The 16,964-nt window shown below is 32.0% G+C and overlaps 6 protein-coding genes across 6 annotated transcripts; all 6 read left to right on the top strand.

Moving 5' to 3' along the window:
* Positions 1-352: 352 nt before the first annotated feature.
* Positions 353-1,948, top strand: BX664DRAFT_300840 (uncharacterized protein). Its single transcript, XM_051542362.1, has 3 exons — positions 353-884; positions 981-1,079; positions 1,164-1,948. The coding sequence occupies exons 1-3, from the start codon at positions 394-396 to the stop codon at positions 1,786-1,788; spliced, it is 1,215 nt and encodes a 404-aa protein (XP_051398530.1). The 5' UTR covers positions 353-393; the 3' UTR covers positions 1,789-1,948.
* A 158-nt stretch (positions 1,949-2,106) lies between these two features.
* BX664DRAFT_338550 (ABC transporter transmembrane region 2-domain-containing protein) lies at positions 2,107-4,598 on the top strand. Its single transcript, XM_051546456.1, has 14 exons — positions 2,107-2,371; positions 2,442-2,517; positions 2,660-2,677; positions 2,739-2,817; positions 2,900-2,980; positions 3,059-3,252; positions 3,326-3,411; positions 3,469-3,515; positions 3,603-3,686; positions 3,736-3,833; positions 3,914-3,948; positions 4,018-4,083; positions 4,148-4,230; positions 4,317-4,598. The coding sequence occupies exons 1-14, from the start codon at positions 2,128-2,130 to the stop codon at positions 4,359-4,361; spliced, it is 1,236 nt and encodes a 411-aa protein (XP_051398529.1). The 5' UTR covers positions 2,107-2,127; the 3' UTR covers positions 4,362-4,598.
* Positions 4,599-5,202: 604 nt separating this feature from the next.
* Positions 5,203-8,673, top strand: BX664DRAFT_338547 (uncharacterized protein). Its single transcript, XM_051546455.1, has 10 exons — positions 5,203-5,355; positions 5,454-5,548; positions 5,641-5,857; positions 5,923-6,015; positions 6,086-6,428; positions 6,506-6,585; positions 6,667-6,765; positions 6,841-6,982; positions 7,038-7,452; positions 7,556-8,673. The coding sequence occupies exons 1-10, from the start codon at positions 5,317-5,319 to the stop codon at positions 8,538-8,540; spliced, it is 2,508 nt and encodes an 835-aa protein (XP_051398528.1). The 5' UTR covers positions 5,203-5,316; the 3' UTR covers positions 8,541-8,673.
* A 1,056-nt stretch (positions 8,674-9,729) lies between these two features.
* Positions 9,730-10,603, top strand: BX664DRAFT_338545 (uncharacterized protein). The gene has a single exon (XM_051546454.1). The coding sequence runs from the start codon at positions 9,771-9,773 to the stop codon at positions 10,548-10,550; it is 780 nt and encodes a 259-aa protein (XP_051398527.1). The 5' UTR covers positions 9,730-9,770; the 3' UTR covers positions 10,551-10,603.
* Positions 10,604-11,700: 1,097 nt separating this feature from the next.
* BX664DRAFT_338544 (uncharacterized protein) lies at positions 11,701-12,689 on the top strand. The gene has a single exon (XM_051546453.1). It carries the CDS (start codon positions 11,760-11,762, stop codon positions 12,468-12,470), a length of 711 nt encoding a protein of 236 aa, XP_051398526.1. The 5' UTR covers positions 11,701-11,759; the 3' UTR covers positions 12,471-12,689.
* An 867-nt stretch (positions 12,690-13,556) lies between these two features.
* On the top strand, positions 13,557-16,254 carry BX664DRAFT_387744 (uncharacterized protein). The gene is made up of 5 exons (XM_051549405.1): positions 13,557-14,438; positions 14,498-14,668; positions 14,753-15,343; positions 15,419-15,952; positions 16,016-16,254. Exons 1-5 carry the CDS (start codon positions 13,736-13,738, stop codon positions 16,144-16,146), a joined length of 2,130 nt encoding a protein of 709 aa, XP_051398525.1. The 5' UTR covers positions 13,557-13,735; the 3' UTR covers positions 16,147-16,254.
* The last annotated feature ends 710 nt before the right edge of the window (positions 16,255-16,964 follow it).

Below are 16,964 nucleotides of genomic sequence, written 5' to 3'. Positions count from 1 at the left end.
AAAAAATCAGGATTTTTTTATTCATAGCCCAGTAATAAAAGGATGATGATATACAAAAAGAAAATATCAAATATTAATATCAAAAAAGATAATAGAATATAGTTTGACTTTAATAATAAATTAGATAAAAATAACTCAGTTCTTTAAGGAAAAAAAAAAAGATTGAAAAGCGTGTGTGTGTGTGTGTATAGAGAAAAATGAGCAATAAAACTGTAAGGGTTGTACAGTGCAAAGAATGCCACGGCGCTAGCTCATTGGCTGATTTTCAATTCACCATGAGAAAATAAAAAAAAAAAAAAATGGGAATATATCCCCTCTCCTTTTCCTCTTTTCTTTTGTTTTTTTTTTTTTTCCTCTATATTCCCCTTTCTTTTTCCTTCCTATATAATTATCATGTCTGCTACTACTGAAACTATTTCCACTATTACTGAAAAACCTGTATCAATTAGTGAAAAACAAAATGGAGAAGAAGAGTATCAAGATCGTTATTTGGAAGGAAGTCATCAATTTGTAGCTTATGACTTATTAGAAGCACGCGGCAAATCTGGTGAAACCGATGATCCTGATGTCAAACGTTATCAAGAAGCAAAAACTTTGTTCCGAAAGGGTTATGATTTATGTATGACTATTCCTCGTTCTTTAGAAGATGCTGTATTGGAAAAATATCAAGAAGATATTAAAACTTCAGCTGAAACTATGGTAGATGCTTGGTTACTGGATGACAAGGCTGCTCCCATGTCTGAACGAGTTCTTATTCTTGGTCAACAATATGAAAAGGTACTTTTAAAAGATATTCCTGAAGAACAAAAAGAAGGTTTCTTTGTCAAGTATAGTTTACTTTTCTCTGCTTGGATTCTTTTGGTGGGCAAACAATTTGATCATTGGTAATAAGCAAATTCTAAAATAACAATTACTTTTTTTTTCTTTTTTGAAATTATATCTCACTACCTTTTTTTAATTTATTATTCTTAATATTATAGTATCACTACTCTCTCTTTGGCTGTAGACACTTATGATGATTTGACAGCTCGTGTATTTTTCCTTCGTGCATCTTGTTATTTCTCTACTAATCAATTAGAGTAAGTATATTTATTATGTTGGAATGATATATATATATATATGTAACTCAATAATTATCATTATTATTATTATTATTATTATAGACTTGGTATCAAGGATTTGGAAAAAAGTTTGGAATTAGATAGCAATTTTAATTTGGCCTACAGCATTTTGGGTTCTGTTTACATGTCAGTCAAGAACAATGAACTTGCTCTCAAGAACTTTGAACAATACTTGGAACGTGGTCATCCTGATACTCCTGATAATATCAATGCACTTTATTCTATGTCTCTCTTGCTACAAAAACCAAAATCTGATAACAAAGAAGCCAAAGAATATTATCAAAAGGCAAAGAAAGCTGAAGCAAGATTCAAAGATCTTTATGGTACACATGTTGGTATGAATGAAATCAAACGTGAAGCAATCCAAGCCCATGAAACTCCTGATGAAGCTCGTCGTTTAATTTTGGCTAGTTTACCCAAGAAACAATACAATGAAAAAATTGAACAACTTATTAAGGCTGGTATTCTTAACACTTCTTTCCCTCCTAGTCCCAAAAACTGTTCTCACTGTGGTACTGCTCATTTGAAAGATACTCCTGGAAAACCTCTGTTATGCTGCGCTGGTTGCAAGTCTATTTGGTATTGTTCTCGTGATTGTCAAAAATTGGATTACAAGAACCACAAAGTCAATTGCAAGAAACAACAACAAAAACAAATTCAACAATAGTCCTTTTCGTTAGATAATTTGGGATCATCATTCATTTATATATTTCTTTATTGATCTTCTCTTTTTAATATATATATATATGTTTGTCTTTTTTGTTGATTTTGTATCTATTGGTTTACTTTTGATGTTTGAAATAAAAAGAATCTTTATTACTCACCCACATACATACATATATATTTATATTTGAAGGATTTTGAACTTCCGCCAGCATATTGGTAAGGACGTGGGGGACGTTCAAGAAACCGATAGTTTACCCCTCTTCTCTTTCTTTTTTTTTTCCCTTTATATCTTACTTTTTTTTTTCCTTTATCTCTTCTTTTTTTTTTTTTTTTGTAGAAAATGGCTCATGCACTATCTATCTTTTCACGACGTACAAAAACATTATCTGGTGCTGGTATTCTTACCATAGCCTTTGCCATTTACAAAGCACGAAGGTATATTCAAACTGCTGGAAACCAAGTCATTAATCAACAAGAGTCTACCAATACCAAAGGCAAACAACCGAAAGTCTCTCTCCAAAAGACTGGAACAAGTTCTCAATTTTTGGACAATATGAAACAACTTTTACCTATATGTATACCAGGTAACAATGACAAAAGGATTACGAATTAAAAAAAAAAATGTAATTTACCGTGTTCTTTTTTATTTTCTAGGTTTCTTCTCTAAAGAATCAGGACTTCTTGTTGCTTTAACAACTATTATTATTGTTCGTACTTCGTTAGACATTTGGTAAGAGTAGATTGTCAAAATACTACATGTATCATTTTAAAAAAAAAAAAAAAAAAAAAAGAAAGGATATGACTCAATTGTTCAAAAGAATGACTCAATTGTTCTTCTTTCTTTATTTGTTAAAATTGGTTTTACAATAAAGGTTTTCTGGCTTCAACGGGTAAAATAAAAAAAAAAGATAGATAAATTCAATTACATCCTTATTTATTATTGTTCAATAGAAAAGTAGTCAAAGCCATTGTTTCTCGTAACCGCAAAGAATTCTTTACAAAGATTATATTTGAATTCGGATTGATGATGGTAAGATTATTATAAGATATATTAACATATAAAATAAAATATTCCTTTTTCTTTTTTTTTTTTTTTTTGGTGATGATAATAGTGGCCTATGAGTATAGTGAACAATTCATTAAAATTGACGATTAGTGCTCTGTCATTATCCTTCCGTGAAAGATTAACCAAGGTAAGTTATTCCAATATACTCGTCATATGAAAAAAAAAATTAGGATGATAACTCAAACACTTTTTTTTTTCGTTTTAGTACGCTCATAACCAATATTTGGATGGAATTTCTTTTTCCAAAGTATCTAATTTGGATAGTAGACTACAAAATGCTGATCAACATTTGACTCAAGATATTGACAAGTTTTCTGATCATTTGGCTCATTTGTATTCCGACATTACTAAACCTGTGGTGGATATCTTTCTTTTTGCCTATAAATTGGGAGAAGCCATGTAAGTATTTTTTTTTTTTTACTAATGAAATCGGAATAGTTGATCATTTTGCTTTATTATTATATCTAAATAGAGGAAATGAAAGTCCAATTTATATCATTGCTTATTTCGTATTGTCTGGTGTCTTACTTCGAACTTTCTCTCCTCCATTTGGCCGATGTAAGTTTCTAATATCATCCTATGTAAATACTAATATCTTTTTTTTTTTTGGATTAGATGCTGCTATTGAACAGAAATTAGAAGATGATTTTAGACTTGGTCATGTAAAATTCACTTACAAAACAAGAAATTGAATGATTTTATATATATATATATATATCGATTTCTTTTTTTTTTCTTCTTCTTCTTAGGCACATATTATCTCTCATACTGAATCTGTGGTATTTGATGGTGGTGAAAGACAAAAAGAAGTAGTGAATAACAGTTTTCAAAAGGTAAAACAAAATTAAAAAAAAAAGGATTCTAATATTTATTATTATATAGATCGTCAATCATGTACGAAAAGTATATACATTACGATTTTTGAATGGTATATTTGATTCTGTCTTGGTCAAATATTGTGCCACTATTACAGCCTACTAGTAAGAATATATCATTATATTAAGAGTTATATACATGATTTATTGTCCTTAAGTATTAATCCTTTCTTTTGATTAAATAGCCTTCTTGCGCGTCCTGTATTTGATGCACGTTATGGTAAGATTATCAGTGAATAAAATTATATTATTGTACATTATAACAAATATATGATTATTTTTTTTATAGCAACCAAATTTATGGGTGCTCTCCAAGATGATCCTGTCAAACTTGTAGAAGATTACTCTCGAAATTGTGAGTATTTGTCTCAATATAATATCGACGATTTATACTGATCCTAAAATAACATTATTTATAGCAAGTTATTTGATCAATTTGTCTCAAGCTGTTGGTCGTTTGATTCTTACTGGACGTGATTTGACTAGGTTTGCTGGTTATACTGTAAGTCTAACATTTAAAAAAAAAAAAATGAAAAACAGAAAAAAATGAAAATATGTATTCTTATTTTATTATTTTTATTTTATTAGTCAAGGGTTTCTGAATTATTCGATGTCCTTGGAGAAACACAATGATTTCGAAATTCAAGCAGTTATTCAATAGTAGTGGTAGCAACATTTGATCTTTTATTCCCTTTTTTAGTTAGTGATCTATTTTATTCTATAATTTTTTTTTACTTTGATAAACTTATTCCAATTTTTTTTTTGTTACTAATGAAATACAAATGATGATTTTCGATCTATGTATTTTGATGAGCAAAAGGAAAAGGACTCTTTCAAATTCGTACAACCAGTACAAGTCGGAGTGTAAATGACACGACAGGGGCACCTGAAAGAAGCCACTTTGTGATCATATTGTGATTGAAAGAACTGCATATAATGTAGTCAAATATGACATTTTAAATAATAATAATAATAATAATAAATGTTAACTATTGTTTTTTTTTGTGTGTTTTGTTTTATTCTATTATTATTATTATTATTATTATTATTATTATTTATATTTATATTTAATGATAAAGAGAAAAAAAAAAACAAATATATAAATATGTCATTTTTTTTTTATAACTAGAGTATGTTTTACTGTTTTGTGTCTAGAACATCCGAAATATTTATAAAGGTCGCCGATGATTATACAAATGATGAAATAACAAAAGAAATTTAATGTATATTGATTAAAGTCTCAATGATAAATGTTGAATATAAAGAAAGAACTCAAAACAAGTAACAGAATCAATAATAAAAAAAAAAAAAAAACAAACAAACAAACAGTATATTATCATAATTGATTTTTCATTTCTTGAGAGTCTATTTTTAGGTAAAATTGAGGAAGATGTATTTTTGTACTCAGTTCTCCTGTGTTTTTTTCTTTTTTCTCATCTATCTCTCTCTTTCTTTTTTCATTTCATTCTTTTCTTTTTTTTTTTTTTGTTTTCTGAACTTCGAAACCAAACAGAAAAGAAATTATTGTTTTACTCATACATCGCCCTTCTTTTTTTTTTCTTTTTCCTCAACTTCTACTTTTACTGGCATGCAACGTTCCATAAAGGCAGCTTCTCAAGAAGATGAAGTAAGATGATTATGCAAATAATAAAGAACTTCTTTTATATATATATATATATACTATCCTAGTCTGTGGATTAATGAAAATAATGTTTATTTCTTTAGATAAGTAATATTGACGCTCACTTGGAATATATCAAAAAGGCTTTACGATGGAGTATTAATGACTTGGAACGCTTTATCAATTTACTTCGAGCAAGGTAAAGAAGAAGAAAGAAGAAGAAGAAAAAAAAAAGGAGTTTTTTTTTTTTTTCTTGGTATTAAATTTGATTATTATTATCATTATTATTAGGGTGAATGCTGAAGAATTATATGTAAAATCATTATCTCAAATCAGTCGACTATCTACTATTTCTGAACCTGAAGCATGTCCTTATTTTGGTCAAGAACAATCAACTTATGAACTCGCTACTTTTCAATATGAAATATCTTTAGATAAGGTTATTAATTCAAGACGTGATTTTATTCAAGCTATGAAATCCCAAATAGATGTTTTAGTTATAGTCAAGGTAAATATATTATAAAATTTTAATTTTTTAAGTGAAGATTGTTCTAACAAATATATATATATTAGGACAAGCAAGAACAAAGACGAAAAACAGTGAAACAACACGTTGCCGACAAGAATATGGATTATACTTTGTACCGAACTCGCGATTTTGTCAAGGTCAAAAAAAAAAAACTCCTATTTTGAACCGTTACTTTTATACTTACGAATCTATTAAAATCTATTTTAGGCCAAGAAAATGTATTTCGGCAAATGCAATGAACTAGCTTTTGCACAACAACAATTTCATGATAATACAGAATCATTAACAGATCATGGATTATCACCAACTCCTACGGATGAACCACGAAAATCAATAGAAAACGATAATGACACAGATGGTAGTAGTATATCTTCTATACCTGATACAACTCAAAATTCAACTACTACTAGTATTAGTGGAAATAGAAAAAAGATGGGTGGATTTATGGCTCAAATGCGAACTCAAATTGCTGCTGCAACTGCAGGTACCAACGATCTTTCCAAACAAAATGCTCGATTTGCCAAAATTAAAAAGGATATACATGATACTGGTAAATATATGATTTTTATTCCATATAATTATATTCACTATTTTTATTATTATTATTACAATGTTGATCATGATTAGATCACGAATACAGACAAGGTGTACGCCATTTGGAAAAATTACGGAAAACTCAAATTGAAACCATGAATCAGGCAATGAAGGTAATATTCTATTGAAAATTGAAAAAAAAAAATGATATTACCTTTTTTATTTTATTTATTAATGGAAACTCTTATTTACAGCATGTAGAGGTCGTATTTTTGGACAAGGCCGAAGCTACTAGATCTGTTCTGACAACCATATTGAACAATGAACATGCTGCTTTATTAAGGGAAACTTCTGTAAGTTGCATTGAAAAAAAAAAAAAGAAAAAGGAAAACGTAAGAGTCAACTTTTCTTTTTTCTTTTTCTTTTAGTTGATTCAACATAACAAGAGTCGAGCAGATGCTGTTGATCCTCAATTGGACGTATCTCTATTCAAAACTGAATATCAAAAGAAACACTTTACTCAACCAGAACAAATATATTATGAAAACTATTATAATGGTGTTTATAAAGGTAATAGATAACAAAAAAAAGATAAAATATTTATTAATTATATTATTGTTATTAGATGTCTTATTTGGAGCTTCTTTGGATGAATATGCAATGGAACATCAACGAACGGTACCTCTGGTGGTCAGTAAATGTATTGAAGCTATTGAACAACTTGGTGGATTACAAAAAGAAGGCATTTATAGAATTTCAGGACGTCAGACTAATGTGGATGCGCTCAAAGCTGAATTCGAAAAGAATGAAGAAGTATTCCAACCACAAACTCATTATGATGTCTTCACCATTGCCTCTGTACTCAAAATCTATTTACGTGAACTGAAAATACCTCTATGTCCTTACTCTGTGTCGGATCGAATGACTTATTCCACTGTACAAAACACACAACAACGCATCTCCTTCTTACAACACAAGGTATCGGAACTGTCTCAACCTCGTCGAGATACATTGGAAGCAGTCGTGCGTCATTTGGAAAAGTAAGTAAAAAAAAAAAAAAAAAAAAAAGAGCCCTTTAATTATATAAATCACTTATTTAAACTACTATTTTTTTTTCTTTTCTTTCTCTTTTTTTGAATGAAGGGTCAATGCACATTCTGATACCAACAAGATGAATATACAAAATTTATCTTATATGTTCACACCAGCTATTTTCCATGATCACAATCAAGCTGAACATCCTGGTGAATGGCGATCGGACCTTATGTTTGAAGACCTCATTTTGCACCATGACGCAGTATTTGCACCTATCAGTAGACAGCAACCTATTTCTTCTCCACCAACACCTTTGGCACATGGTGATTCAAGTGATTTTAAGGATTCCCTTACTGGTTCTGATCAGGCATCTGGACCAAATGTACCTATCAAATCTGCAACAAACAATATTTCAGCCTCTACGCAACAAGGTCCACCAACGATCAACAAACCCAGTCCTCCTCCACCTTCAACATCCACGACAACTCATCCTCCATCATCATCATCAATGACAATAACAACAACAACGACAACAACAACGACAATACCTCCATCCAACTTAACTACAGCACAAATTCCAATGGCAAAGACTCAATCATTTACACTTCCGATTCCTTCAGCCGGTGGTACATCATTGGCGGCAACAATAGAAAGTATCGGCTTGACTAAAACACATTCTACTCCTTCAACTCCCACTACCACTGAATCAGCGCAGAAGCAACAACCTGATTTATTAGATTCAGCATCAGCGCCATCATCATTACCAATGTCAACGTCATCTAGTGCATCAACAGAACAATCAAAACCACAAGGATTATTGCGACGGGCCACTTTGAAAGCAAGATCAGCGATCCCTCCTCGACAACAATCATTACGTTTAAAGCATGGTCGTTCAACTGCCTCAACAACAGCAGAGCAACCAATATCAACGTCCTCTCTATCTTCTTCTTCATCACCACCACATATGGAAGAAACACTGACTTCGGTACCAGTACCTCTACAAGATAAATCAACTGTTATCGATTCATCAGAAACAACCACCTCGTCATCACCACCGACCTCTTTGGAAAAGACTTCTTCACCTCCAGCCTAGTATCATATTATCATATTACTTTTAGTGTTATTACTATTATATAGCTTATTTTTTTTATTATTATACATCTTCTTTATTTTTTTTTATCTCTGGCTTTTGACTAATAAAGTATATGTATATGTATTTTTACGAATTTAAAAAAAGAAAAAAAAAAAGCAAATGATCGTTTTTGACATTGTTACCTTATTTTAACAACACGGACGGGTGTGATTTCCTGTCTGTGAGCCTTATATTTTAGGAAACTTTATTGTTAGATGATGACGACGTGATGTTACACATGCATGTACATATTGTACTACAAGCTTAGTTGTTCATTTTTTTTTGGGGGGAGGAAGAATTTCTCGGATTTACTTGAATATGGTAACAAAAAAATACAATGAAAAAAGTTTACATGTGTCCCTGAAAGGGAGGATTAGACAAAATCTAGTAGAAAAGAGTGTGAAACAGGAGTGCATGAACGATACGAAAAACACATCCTTCTGTTAGCCAAATTGAAGTCATTGCCGTAATAAATTAAATGAATATTATATCATCATCATTTTTTTTTTTACTTTTTTTTTTTTCGTCATCATCTTTGATAGAGTATTATCTTTGCTGATATTCAAAAAAAAAAAAAAAAAAAAAAACTGGTAATTAAAGGCTTGGCTTATGTGGGCTGGAAAAAAAAAAAAGGATCAATTGAACCTTTTCGTTTGTAGTGACATATGTCAATTTATGACCAATTGTTGTTGGCTTTTTTTATGGATTAGTGCCACATTGAGTGTGGAACCAGAAAGAACAAAGGGAAATGAAACTTGTACAAGGAATCAATCTCCATACTGATCGGCTGTAAAAAGGAAAAAAAGAAAAAAAAGACAAGGAAAGAAATTCAGCCGGTTATGGCGCGTGAGGACAAAGTTCATTGTTTGGTGATACAATGACAAATCAACTGGAGCATAAAAAGTGAAAAAGGAAAAAAGAGGAAGAAGGTATGATATTGGTTAAGGTTATATGTTAAAACTCGTCGATCCATCTTCGACGTAGGTGAATCGTCACCTATATCGCTTATTAAACTTCTATGCAGAAGCCTGAGCTTCCTACCATTCCCTGGATCTTTTTTTTTTTTTTTTTTTTTTTTACTTCAAACTTAAGCTGGGTATAAAAACAAATGTCTGCTGAGAGAGCTTTTTTTTTTTTCCTTTTCTTTTCTTTTCTTTTCTTTTCCCTTCATTTCATTCTACAACCTGATCCATGCCTCACTACATTCATTCCTTTTCTTCTCCAACAATGAAAGGCTGGCTTTTACAAAAATCTAGAATTGGTTTACGGAAAACACGAATACGATATTATTTTATACTGGAATCTCAACAACTACGATCCTATAAAACAGACCGACCGGATGCTTTGCCTATCTCTTCTATTGACTTATCTGAATATGAATTACAAATCCAACCCTCTGCCAAGCAATTTACTTTTCAATTGATTCATCAAACCAGCAAATCATCCGCAAATACTACATCAACTTTTTTTCCTTCAATAAATCTTGACCTTCAAGCAGAAAATGAATTAGATTGGAGCCATTGGGTTGATACATTGGAACATCATGTAGGTGATCAAGTTAACAACGTTGCCGGCAATAACGATCATCATCGTCATCAAGATCAAGTGAACGTATTGGATAAATGGCTTGGACGTTATGATTTGATTGTACCCAGTACTGATCGATGCACACCTTCTCTTCTATCACTGGCACCGTCTTCTTCTTACGATAACAATGATGATCTAGATGATTTGAATCCTATCAGCCCACGAACACCTGTCTTTGATCAACAACAGCACCAAGAACACCAACAACAGCAACAGCAGCAGTCATCATCTGTAAAATCAGCATCATCAACGATTACTACCAATACCACAACAAAACCACGTCGATTCTTTAGTTTCTTATCGTCATTCACATCAAAGAAAAACAAATCAGCAACAAGTTCTTCCACTAAGGCTTCTTCACCAGTAAGCTCTTGTAACCGTTGACATCATTGGGTTTCCGGATGGAAAAAAACAAAAGAAAGATAATTGGTCAAGGCTGAACTTATTTGATATACGTTGTTATGCATATCCTTTTCTTTTTTTTTTTTTTTTTTTTTTTTACATATGCGTATTATTTTTCCCATGACTCTTTTATATCTTGTCATGTTGACATGACTTTTTTTTTATAGATTTAGACTATACACTTCTTTTTTTTATATATCCTTTCTCCTATTTATTTAGTACTTTATATCGTTCTGCCTTTAATAAAGTCAAATTGTATACCCATTTTTATTTTTATTTCCTTCTTTGCCCTTTGTCTTCACTTATTACTCATTATGTTGCAATTTGGTATGATTCATTAGTGATTCGGAACGCTCTCGCGCGAGCAAATTGGGGGGAGAGAATGGACTTCTTTTGTAGACACAACTTGGGGGGACGGTAAAAGTTTTACCGATCATCATGAAAACGAAAAGCTGAACTTAGATAAATGTTCAAAGATAAAAAAATAAAAATAAAAAATAAGAAAGTTGAACATCACTACTCATTGTGAAAATCATCATCACCATCATCCATCATCATTCATATTTCCTTGACCTAATCAAATCAAATATAAAAAAAATTTTTTTTTTTTTTTTTACTTGGCATTCTCGGAAGGATGATGCATTTCAAGTTGGGTATGTACTTCACTGAATTTGTGATAACGAACGCTTTTAGTTAAAAAAAAGGAAAGTAAAATTTGGAGCGATCATTTTTCTGGTTGACTCTTTCTTTGTGGCAAACATACCCATGGTAGCAAGACAAAAAAAGGCAGAAAAATGATTTTCATCGGCAATTAAGGGCGAATCTCAATATACAAGCCGGAGGTAGTACAATAACGCATATCAATAGAATAATCCCAAAAATAAAGCTTGATCTTACTTTAGTTTTTTTAAGGTATCTATATGGAACGATATGTTATGTGTAAGGAATCATTAACAAAAAGAAAAATAAAAAGTCATCATCATTATCATCATTATACTCATTATGAACAAGAAGAAAAAGAAATGAAATGCCTAATCACTTGGGAGTGCCACTATTACCAAAACAAGGTCGTATCCCACGGGCAAACTTCTTTTTTGTTTTTTCATGTTTGTTCAAACCCCGGCGGCGCATATATCTTACATCTTTCTTTTTTTCTTTTTTTCTTTTTTTCGTTTTTGTTCTTTTTCATTCATGTATCGACACTCATTCTCTTCTCCAACAATGAAAGGTTGGCTTTTGCAAAAATCTAGAATTGGTTTACGTAAAACACGAATACGATACTATTTTATACTGGAATCTCAACAATTACGATCCTATAAAACAAACCGACCGGATGCTTTACCTATATCTTCTATTGATTTATCTGAATATGAATTACAAATCCAATCCTCTGCCAAGCAATTCACTTTTCAATTGATTCATCAAACTAACAAATCATCCGCCAATACTACACCAACCTCATCTTCTTTTCCTTCAGCCAACCTCGATCTTCAAGCAGAAAATGAGTTGGATTGGAGCCATTGGGTCGACACATTGGAACATTATGTAGGCGATCATCATCACACTGTCAACAACATATCCAGCAATATTGGTTCCTATGACGATCAAAATCAAGTAGATGTGTTGGACAAATGGCTTGGACGTTATGATTTGATGGTACCTAGTACTGATCGATTCACACCCTCTCTTCTATCATTGGCACCTTCCTCAACGTATGACAATAACGATGACGTTGATGATTCGAATTCCATCAGCTCACGAATACCTACTACACTTGATCAACCATCCTCTTCGGAATCATTATCATCTCCTCCAAGTAAACAACGTCGATTCTTGGGTTTCTTATCATCCATCACTGCCAAGAAAAGCAAATCAACTTTAAATGATATCGATGACTTCTAATATCCTTTGACATAAGAATCTTTTTTATGGATTGAATCAAGACTGAACTTGTTTGACACACGTTATCGTCATTATATCTCACCTTTTTATCTCAGAGATATCTTTTTTTTTTTTTGGTCATGTTGACATGATTGTTTTTACTTTAGACTCTACGTTCATTTTATATTCTACTCTCAGTAATACCTTAGTTTATGATACCATTTTATAATATTGAATAAAGTCAAAAATACCCAATTTTGTTATATGGATCTTTTTTTTTTCTTTTTTTGGTTACTCATCTTTGGATCGCGCGAAAACAATTTTTTTGGATCGCGCGAAAACGATTTTTTTTTTATCTTGCCTTGCATTGATAACGGAAGGATTGAAACCACTGCTGTCAAAAACATGGCTCATTTTTAATAGTATCGCACAATAAATAAATAAAAAAAAAATGGAGGTGATACAATGACGAATGAGGTTACTTTTTTCTTTTTTTTATGGTAACATTGAGTGTCGATCATATTGGTTGGTTCTCCCCTCATTCATATGAACTTAAGCGCGCTTTTATTTTCCGTCAATCTTTTTTTGGAAATCATATTAATTGCATCGATTTCAATTGAATTTGATTTCTTTTTTTTTCCACTCTAATGCTAGAATGGATGTTTGTGATGAATAGATAAATAAACGATATGTCATGATGGATAATATGTGATGGATGATAGGATGTTGGGTGACAGGATGAGAAATGAAGAGTAAAATTATGGCAAATGACAAATATGAAATAACAGTTGGTGATGTTCATTAATGAATACGATTTTATTAAAGAAAAATGTAAAAGAATAAAACTAAAACAACTATCAATAAAAGATCATCATGTAACCAGAAAAAAAAAAGAAACTTTTGCGTAGTTGTCATGTTTTCAATCGAATCGTTTCGAATATTATTCTTTGCTACTGTCGAAGGTTCTGAGTAGCAAAAGGGACGAAAGAAAAGAAAAATTGAACGGTGTACTTTCAAACGTGTATAGCGGAATATGAATCCGAACAGCACAAACTCCATGATTTTGTTGTTTTTTGTTTCTTCTTTTTTTTTCTTTTCTTATTTCTTGTTCTTCTACTATTCTATTGATTATACTTTTTTTTTATCGTTTATATTACTATTAAAGCACACTTTAATATTGAATCCAGTTATTTGTGTTTACTCTTACATTTGTTTTTTTTTGTTTAGTTTGAATTCTTTATCATCATATTTTTACATTCATTCTACCAGTTTCTCTGTACTTTACAATGTCTTCCCCCTTCGAAAACAATAGCAATAACAATAACAACAACAATGTCTTTAGCTTTTCTTCACCTCAAGGTATTCTACGTGATCATTTACGTAACTCTTTACTCGCCTATCAGTCTCGAACTATGCTTGGTCGAAACCGATCTACTGGAATCTTTGGACGACCTCGATCTCGCCCTCGACCAAAAGACGTCATGTCTTTACTGGAAACCTATACTCATGGTCCACCATTTTACCCTTCTTATTTGAACGACACTATTTATGCTCTATTAGTGGAACAACAATATAACCATTATCGACAAAAGTATGATACTGTCAATGCAAAAGCACCCAACCATACAAAAAATAACAGGATACCAATTAAATCAAGTTCAGCAACAAACAGCAGTTTATCTCATACCACTACAATGACTAATTTACGACAGAATCCATCTACTTCATTATTATCGTCTGCAGATATCGATGAACCTGTTGATAAGATCAGAACAACGTATGACTCAAGTTTAGCCAACGACAAGAATCTATCAGCGGATCGCAACAATCCTATATCACCTAATTCCTTGGAGACTGGATCTTGGAGGCGTGATTCTTTCTTGAATAGACTGGAGATGCAAGATCTTCGTTTACCCACTGCTTGGAGTTCGGCTGATCGAGGGGATTTTTTGGATCTTGGTCAAGATGACATGGAAGTCAGTTACAAAGGTAAAGCTCATACTTACATCAACCCTCTAATCTCACTTTTTATTTTGAAATTCTGGTAGGAACTGGAAAAGAAGAAACTGAAACATCTTCTGTACGAAGTAATTACTCTGCCAAACCTCAATGTGGATTGTTTTATTTTGAGGTACAAATCTTAGCCGGTGACGAAGATTCAGATGGTCATGTTGTTGTAGGATTCTGTGGTGAATATAGTCGATTGGATCGTTTACCTGGTAATTAAAAATGAAAAGGAAAAAAAAAAAAGGTAAAGTGGGAACCAAAAGTACACTGAACTTCATTTATTATTATTTGGATAGGCACGGATGGGCATTCATGGGGATATCACGGTGAAAATGGATACTTATATGGAGGACCTACAGCATCAACAAACATACATGGACAACATCATTCTACAAGCAGCAACACCAAATACGGACCTTCTTTTGGCATTGGCGATACCATTGGATGCGGCATTGATTTTCGTGACAATACAGCATTTTACACCAGGAATGGGGTACATCTCGGCACGGCCTTTCGGGATATCAAGGGGAAGCTATTCTATCCTATGATTGGATTCAAGACTCCAGGGGACAAAGTTATTGCCAATTTCGGACAGCTGCCTTGTTTTGCATTCGACATACATCAATACAGAAAGGATGAAGCCAACCGTATGTTACAACAAGTTTTATCATCATCCTCATTACCATATTCAAATGATACAGTATCAAGTCAACAAGAAGAAGAGCCAGTGCTCAAGAAAAGAATCACATTGATGGATCAATTGGTAGTGGATTATCTCAATCATGGAGGCTACATTGATACGTTTTTGACCATGAAGAAAGAAATGAAGAAGGAAATCGATACTCAAACAGAGCAAGAAGAATATAGTAGGGCAAAAATACGACATGGTGAGAGGTTAAAAGAAAACAAAAAAAAAAAAAAAAAAAAAAGAAAGAAACAAAGATTCATATTTTGAATTATAGATATTTGTATGGCTCTGCGGCATGGAGAAATTGACAAAGTATTCAGTCAATGTCAACAACACTATCCCAAAATGTTAGATCATTATCCAAAACTTTTATTTCGGCTACGATGTCAAAAGTTTATTACCATGGTAGAGTCTGTGAATTCACAGCAACAACAACGCAAGTCACCGACGTCACATACTGGCGACAAACGACGACGAAGTATAGCAGAAATAGAAGAGGACGACGATGATGACGATTTAATGTACCATTGGCGCGATTTACAAACAGTAATGGACTTTGGACAATTTTTACAAGAAATCTATGGAGCAACCAATAAGGATGTGACATCAAATAGGATGAAGGATATGGAAGATGATGACAAGAAAGAAGATGTCATGATGGATCTGACAGGAATCGATGTGAAATATGAATTGACAGCGACCTTTTCTATTTTGGCATATATTAACACAAGTGACTATCCAAATGCATATTTAAGTGGACCTAGATGGAGAGACAATATTGCTTCAGACTTGAATGCTGCCATGCTTGGTAAGTCTATATAATATTATGTGTTATGTTTTTATCTCATTTTTTTTTTTATTTTTTTGGTAGCCACCGAAGGGGATCATCCGATGTCATCTTTAGAAACATTATATCGACAAACCAATGTAGCTATTCATGAACTTGTATTGAATGGTGATGGTCAAGCGTCATTATTACCTTCTTTGGATAATATACTATAGTTTATTTGATTTTATTTAATTTTTTATTTTGGATATTTGTTTATGATGATTTGTATGATCTCCTTCATTTTGAAAATAAAAAAAAAAATACACCATTTTGAAATCAACCATCTCATTATCATTGTCCCTATGATGTGCATGTATATCTGTTTCGGGTGAAAACAAAATCGTTTATTAAAAAAAAAGAGGGAGAACAAAAGGGTCATCGAGAATAAAGTCAAAAAGGGGAAATGAGTCGTTTTTTTTCTTTCTTTTGTTTGTACAAATGTCAACTATGGGGTAAAATATATAAAAAAAAAAGGAAAACATAAATAAATTAAGAACAAAAAATGTACTATGTAATATGAAAAAAAAAGTAATAGTAGTAGCATAAGAATAAAGACGAAGTAATAAAAAGCATAATATGATATTTTTATCAACTAAGGGGGGAAGGTAACAAAAAAAAAAAAAACTAACCTATTATAATAATATATATGTATAATAATAATAAAAAAAAAGGATACCCCCTCCCAAAAGAAGAAATAAGAAGGTAAAAAAAAAAAAGTACAATAGAGAGGGGGGGAACATGATCATCATAAATCAGTGGTACCAAATACAGCAGCAGCAGCAGCGGCAGCAGCAGCAGCAGCAGTAGGATCAGACATGGGATTTGCATAAACCAAAGGATGATTTGGATTGAAATAAGTAGGCGTGTCGTCTTGATGATTCAATAAATCCACAGCCACTGAAGATGAATGTTGTTGATGATCATGTTGAGAAATAGGATCAGTGGTAGTACAAGTAGTGGTGATGGATCCATTGGTGGTGGTGGTGGTGGA

The sequence above is a fragment of the Halteromyces radiatus genome (genome assembly GCF_025201355.1).
Source record: "Halteromyces radiatus strain CBS 162.75 chromosome Unknown BX664scaffold_6, whole genome shotgun sequence".
Taxonomy (NCBI): Eukaryota; Fungi; Mucoromycota; class Mucoromycetes; order Mucorales; family Cunninghamellaceae; genus Halteromyces; species Halteromyces radiatus.
The sequence above is the reverse complement of the archived record's forward strand: the minus strand, read 5'-3'. Positions and strand labels throughout refer to the sequence as shown.

Excerpts from the sequence above, each read along its gene's own strand:
- BX664DRAFT_300840 (XM_051542362.1), top strand. The coding sequence starts at position 394 with ATGTCTGCTACTACTGAAACTATTTCCACTATTACTGAAAAACCTGTA. Across the intron at positions 885-980 it reads GGCAAACAATTTGATCATTG|TATCACTACTCTCTCTTTGG; the intron begins GTAATAAGCAAA and ends TTAATATTATAG. Across the intron at positions 1,080-1,163 it reads TTCTCTACTAATCAATTAGA|ACTTGGTATCAAGGATTTGG; the intron begins GTAAGTATATTT and ends TTATTATTATAG.
- BX664DRAFT_338550 (XM_051546456.1), top strand. The coding sequence starts at position 2,128 with ATGGCTCATGCACTATCTATCTTTTCACGACGTACAAAAACATTATCT. Across the intron at positions 3,253-3,325 it reads TATAAATTGGGAGAAGCCAT|AGGAAATGAAAGTCCAATTT; the intron begins GTAAGTATTTTT and ends ATATCTAAATAG. Across the intron at positions 3,834-3,913 it reads GCCACTATTACAGCCTACTA|CCTTCTTGCGCGTCCTGTAT; the intron begins GTAAGAATATAT and ends TTGATTAAATAG.
- BX664DRAFT_338547 (XM_051546455.1), top strand. The coding sequence starts at position 5,317 with ATGCAACGTTCCATAAAGGCAGCTTCTCAAGAAGATGAA. Across the intron at positions 6,016-6,085 it reads GAACTCGCGATTTTGTCAAG|GCCAAGAAAATGTATTTCGG; the intron begins GTCAAAAAAAAA and ends AATCTATTTTAG. Across the intron at positions 6,983-7,037 it reads TTATAATGGTGTTTATAAAG|ATGTCTTATTTGGAGCTTCT; the intron begins GTAATAGATAAC and ends TATTGTTATTAG.
- BX664DRAFT_338545 (XM_051546454.1), top strand. The coding sequence starts at position 9,771 with ATGCCTCACTACATTCATTCCTTTTCTTCTCCAACAATGAAAGGCTGG.
- BX664DRAFT_338544 (XM_051546453.1), top strand. The coding sequence starts at position 11,760 with ATGTATCGACACTCATTCTCTTCTCCAACAATGAAAGGTTGGCTTTTG.
- BX664DRAFT_387744 (XM_051549405.1), top strand. The coding sequence starts at position 13,736 with ATGTCTTCCCCCTTCGAAAACAATAGCAATAACAATAACAACAACAAT. Across the intron at positions 14,669-14,752 it reads TCGATTGGATCGTTTACCTG|GCACGGATGGGCATTCATGG; the intron begins GTAATTAAAAAT and ends TTATTTGGATAG. Across the intron at positions 15,344-15,418 it reads TAGGGCAAAAATACGACATG|ATATTTGTATGGCTCTGCGG; the intron begins GTGAGAGGTTAA and ends TTTGAATTATAG.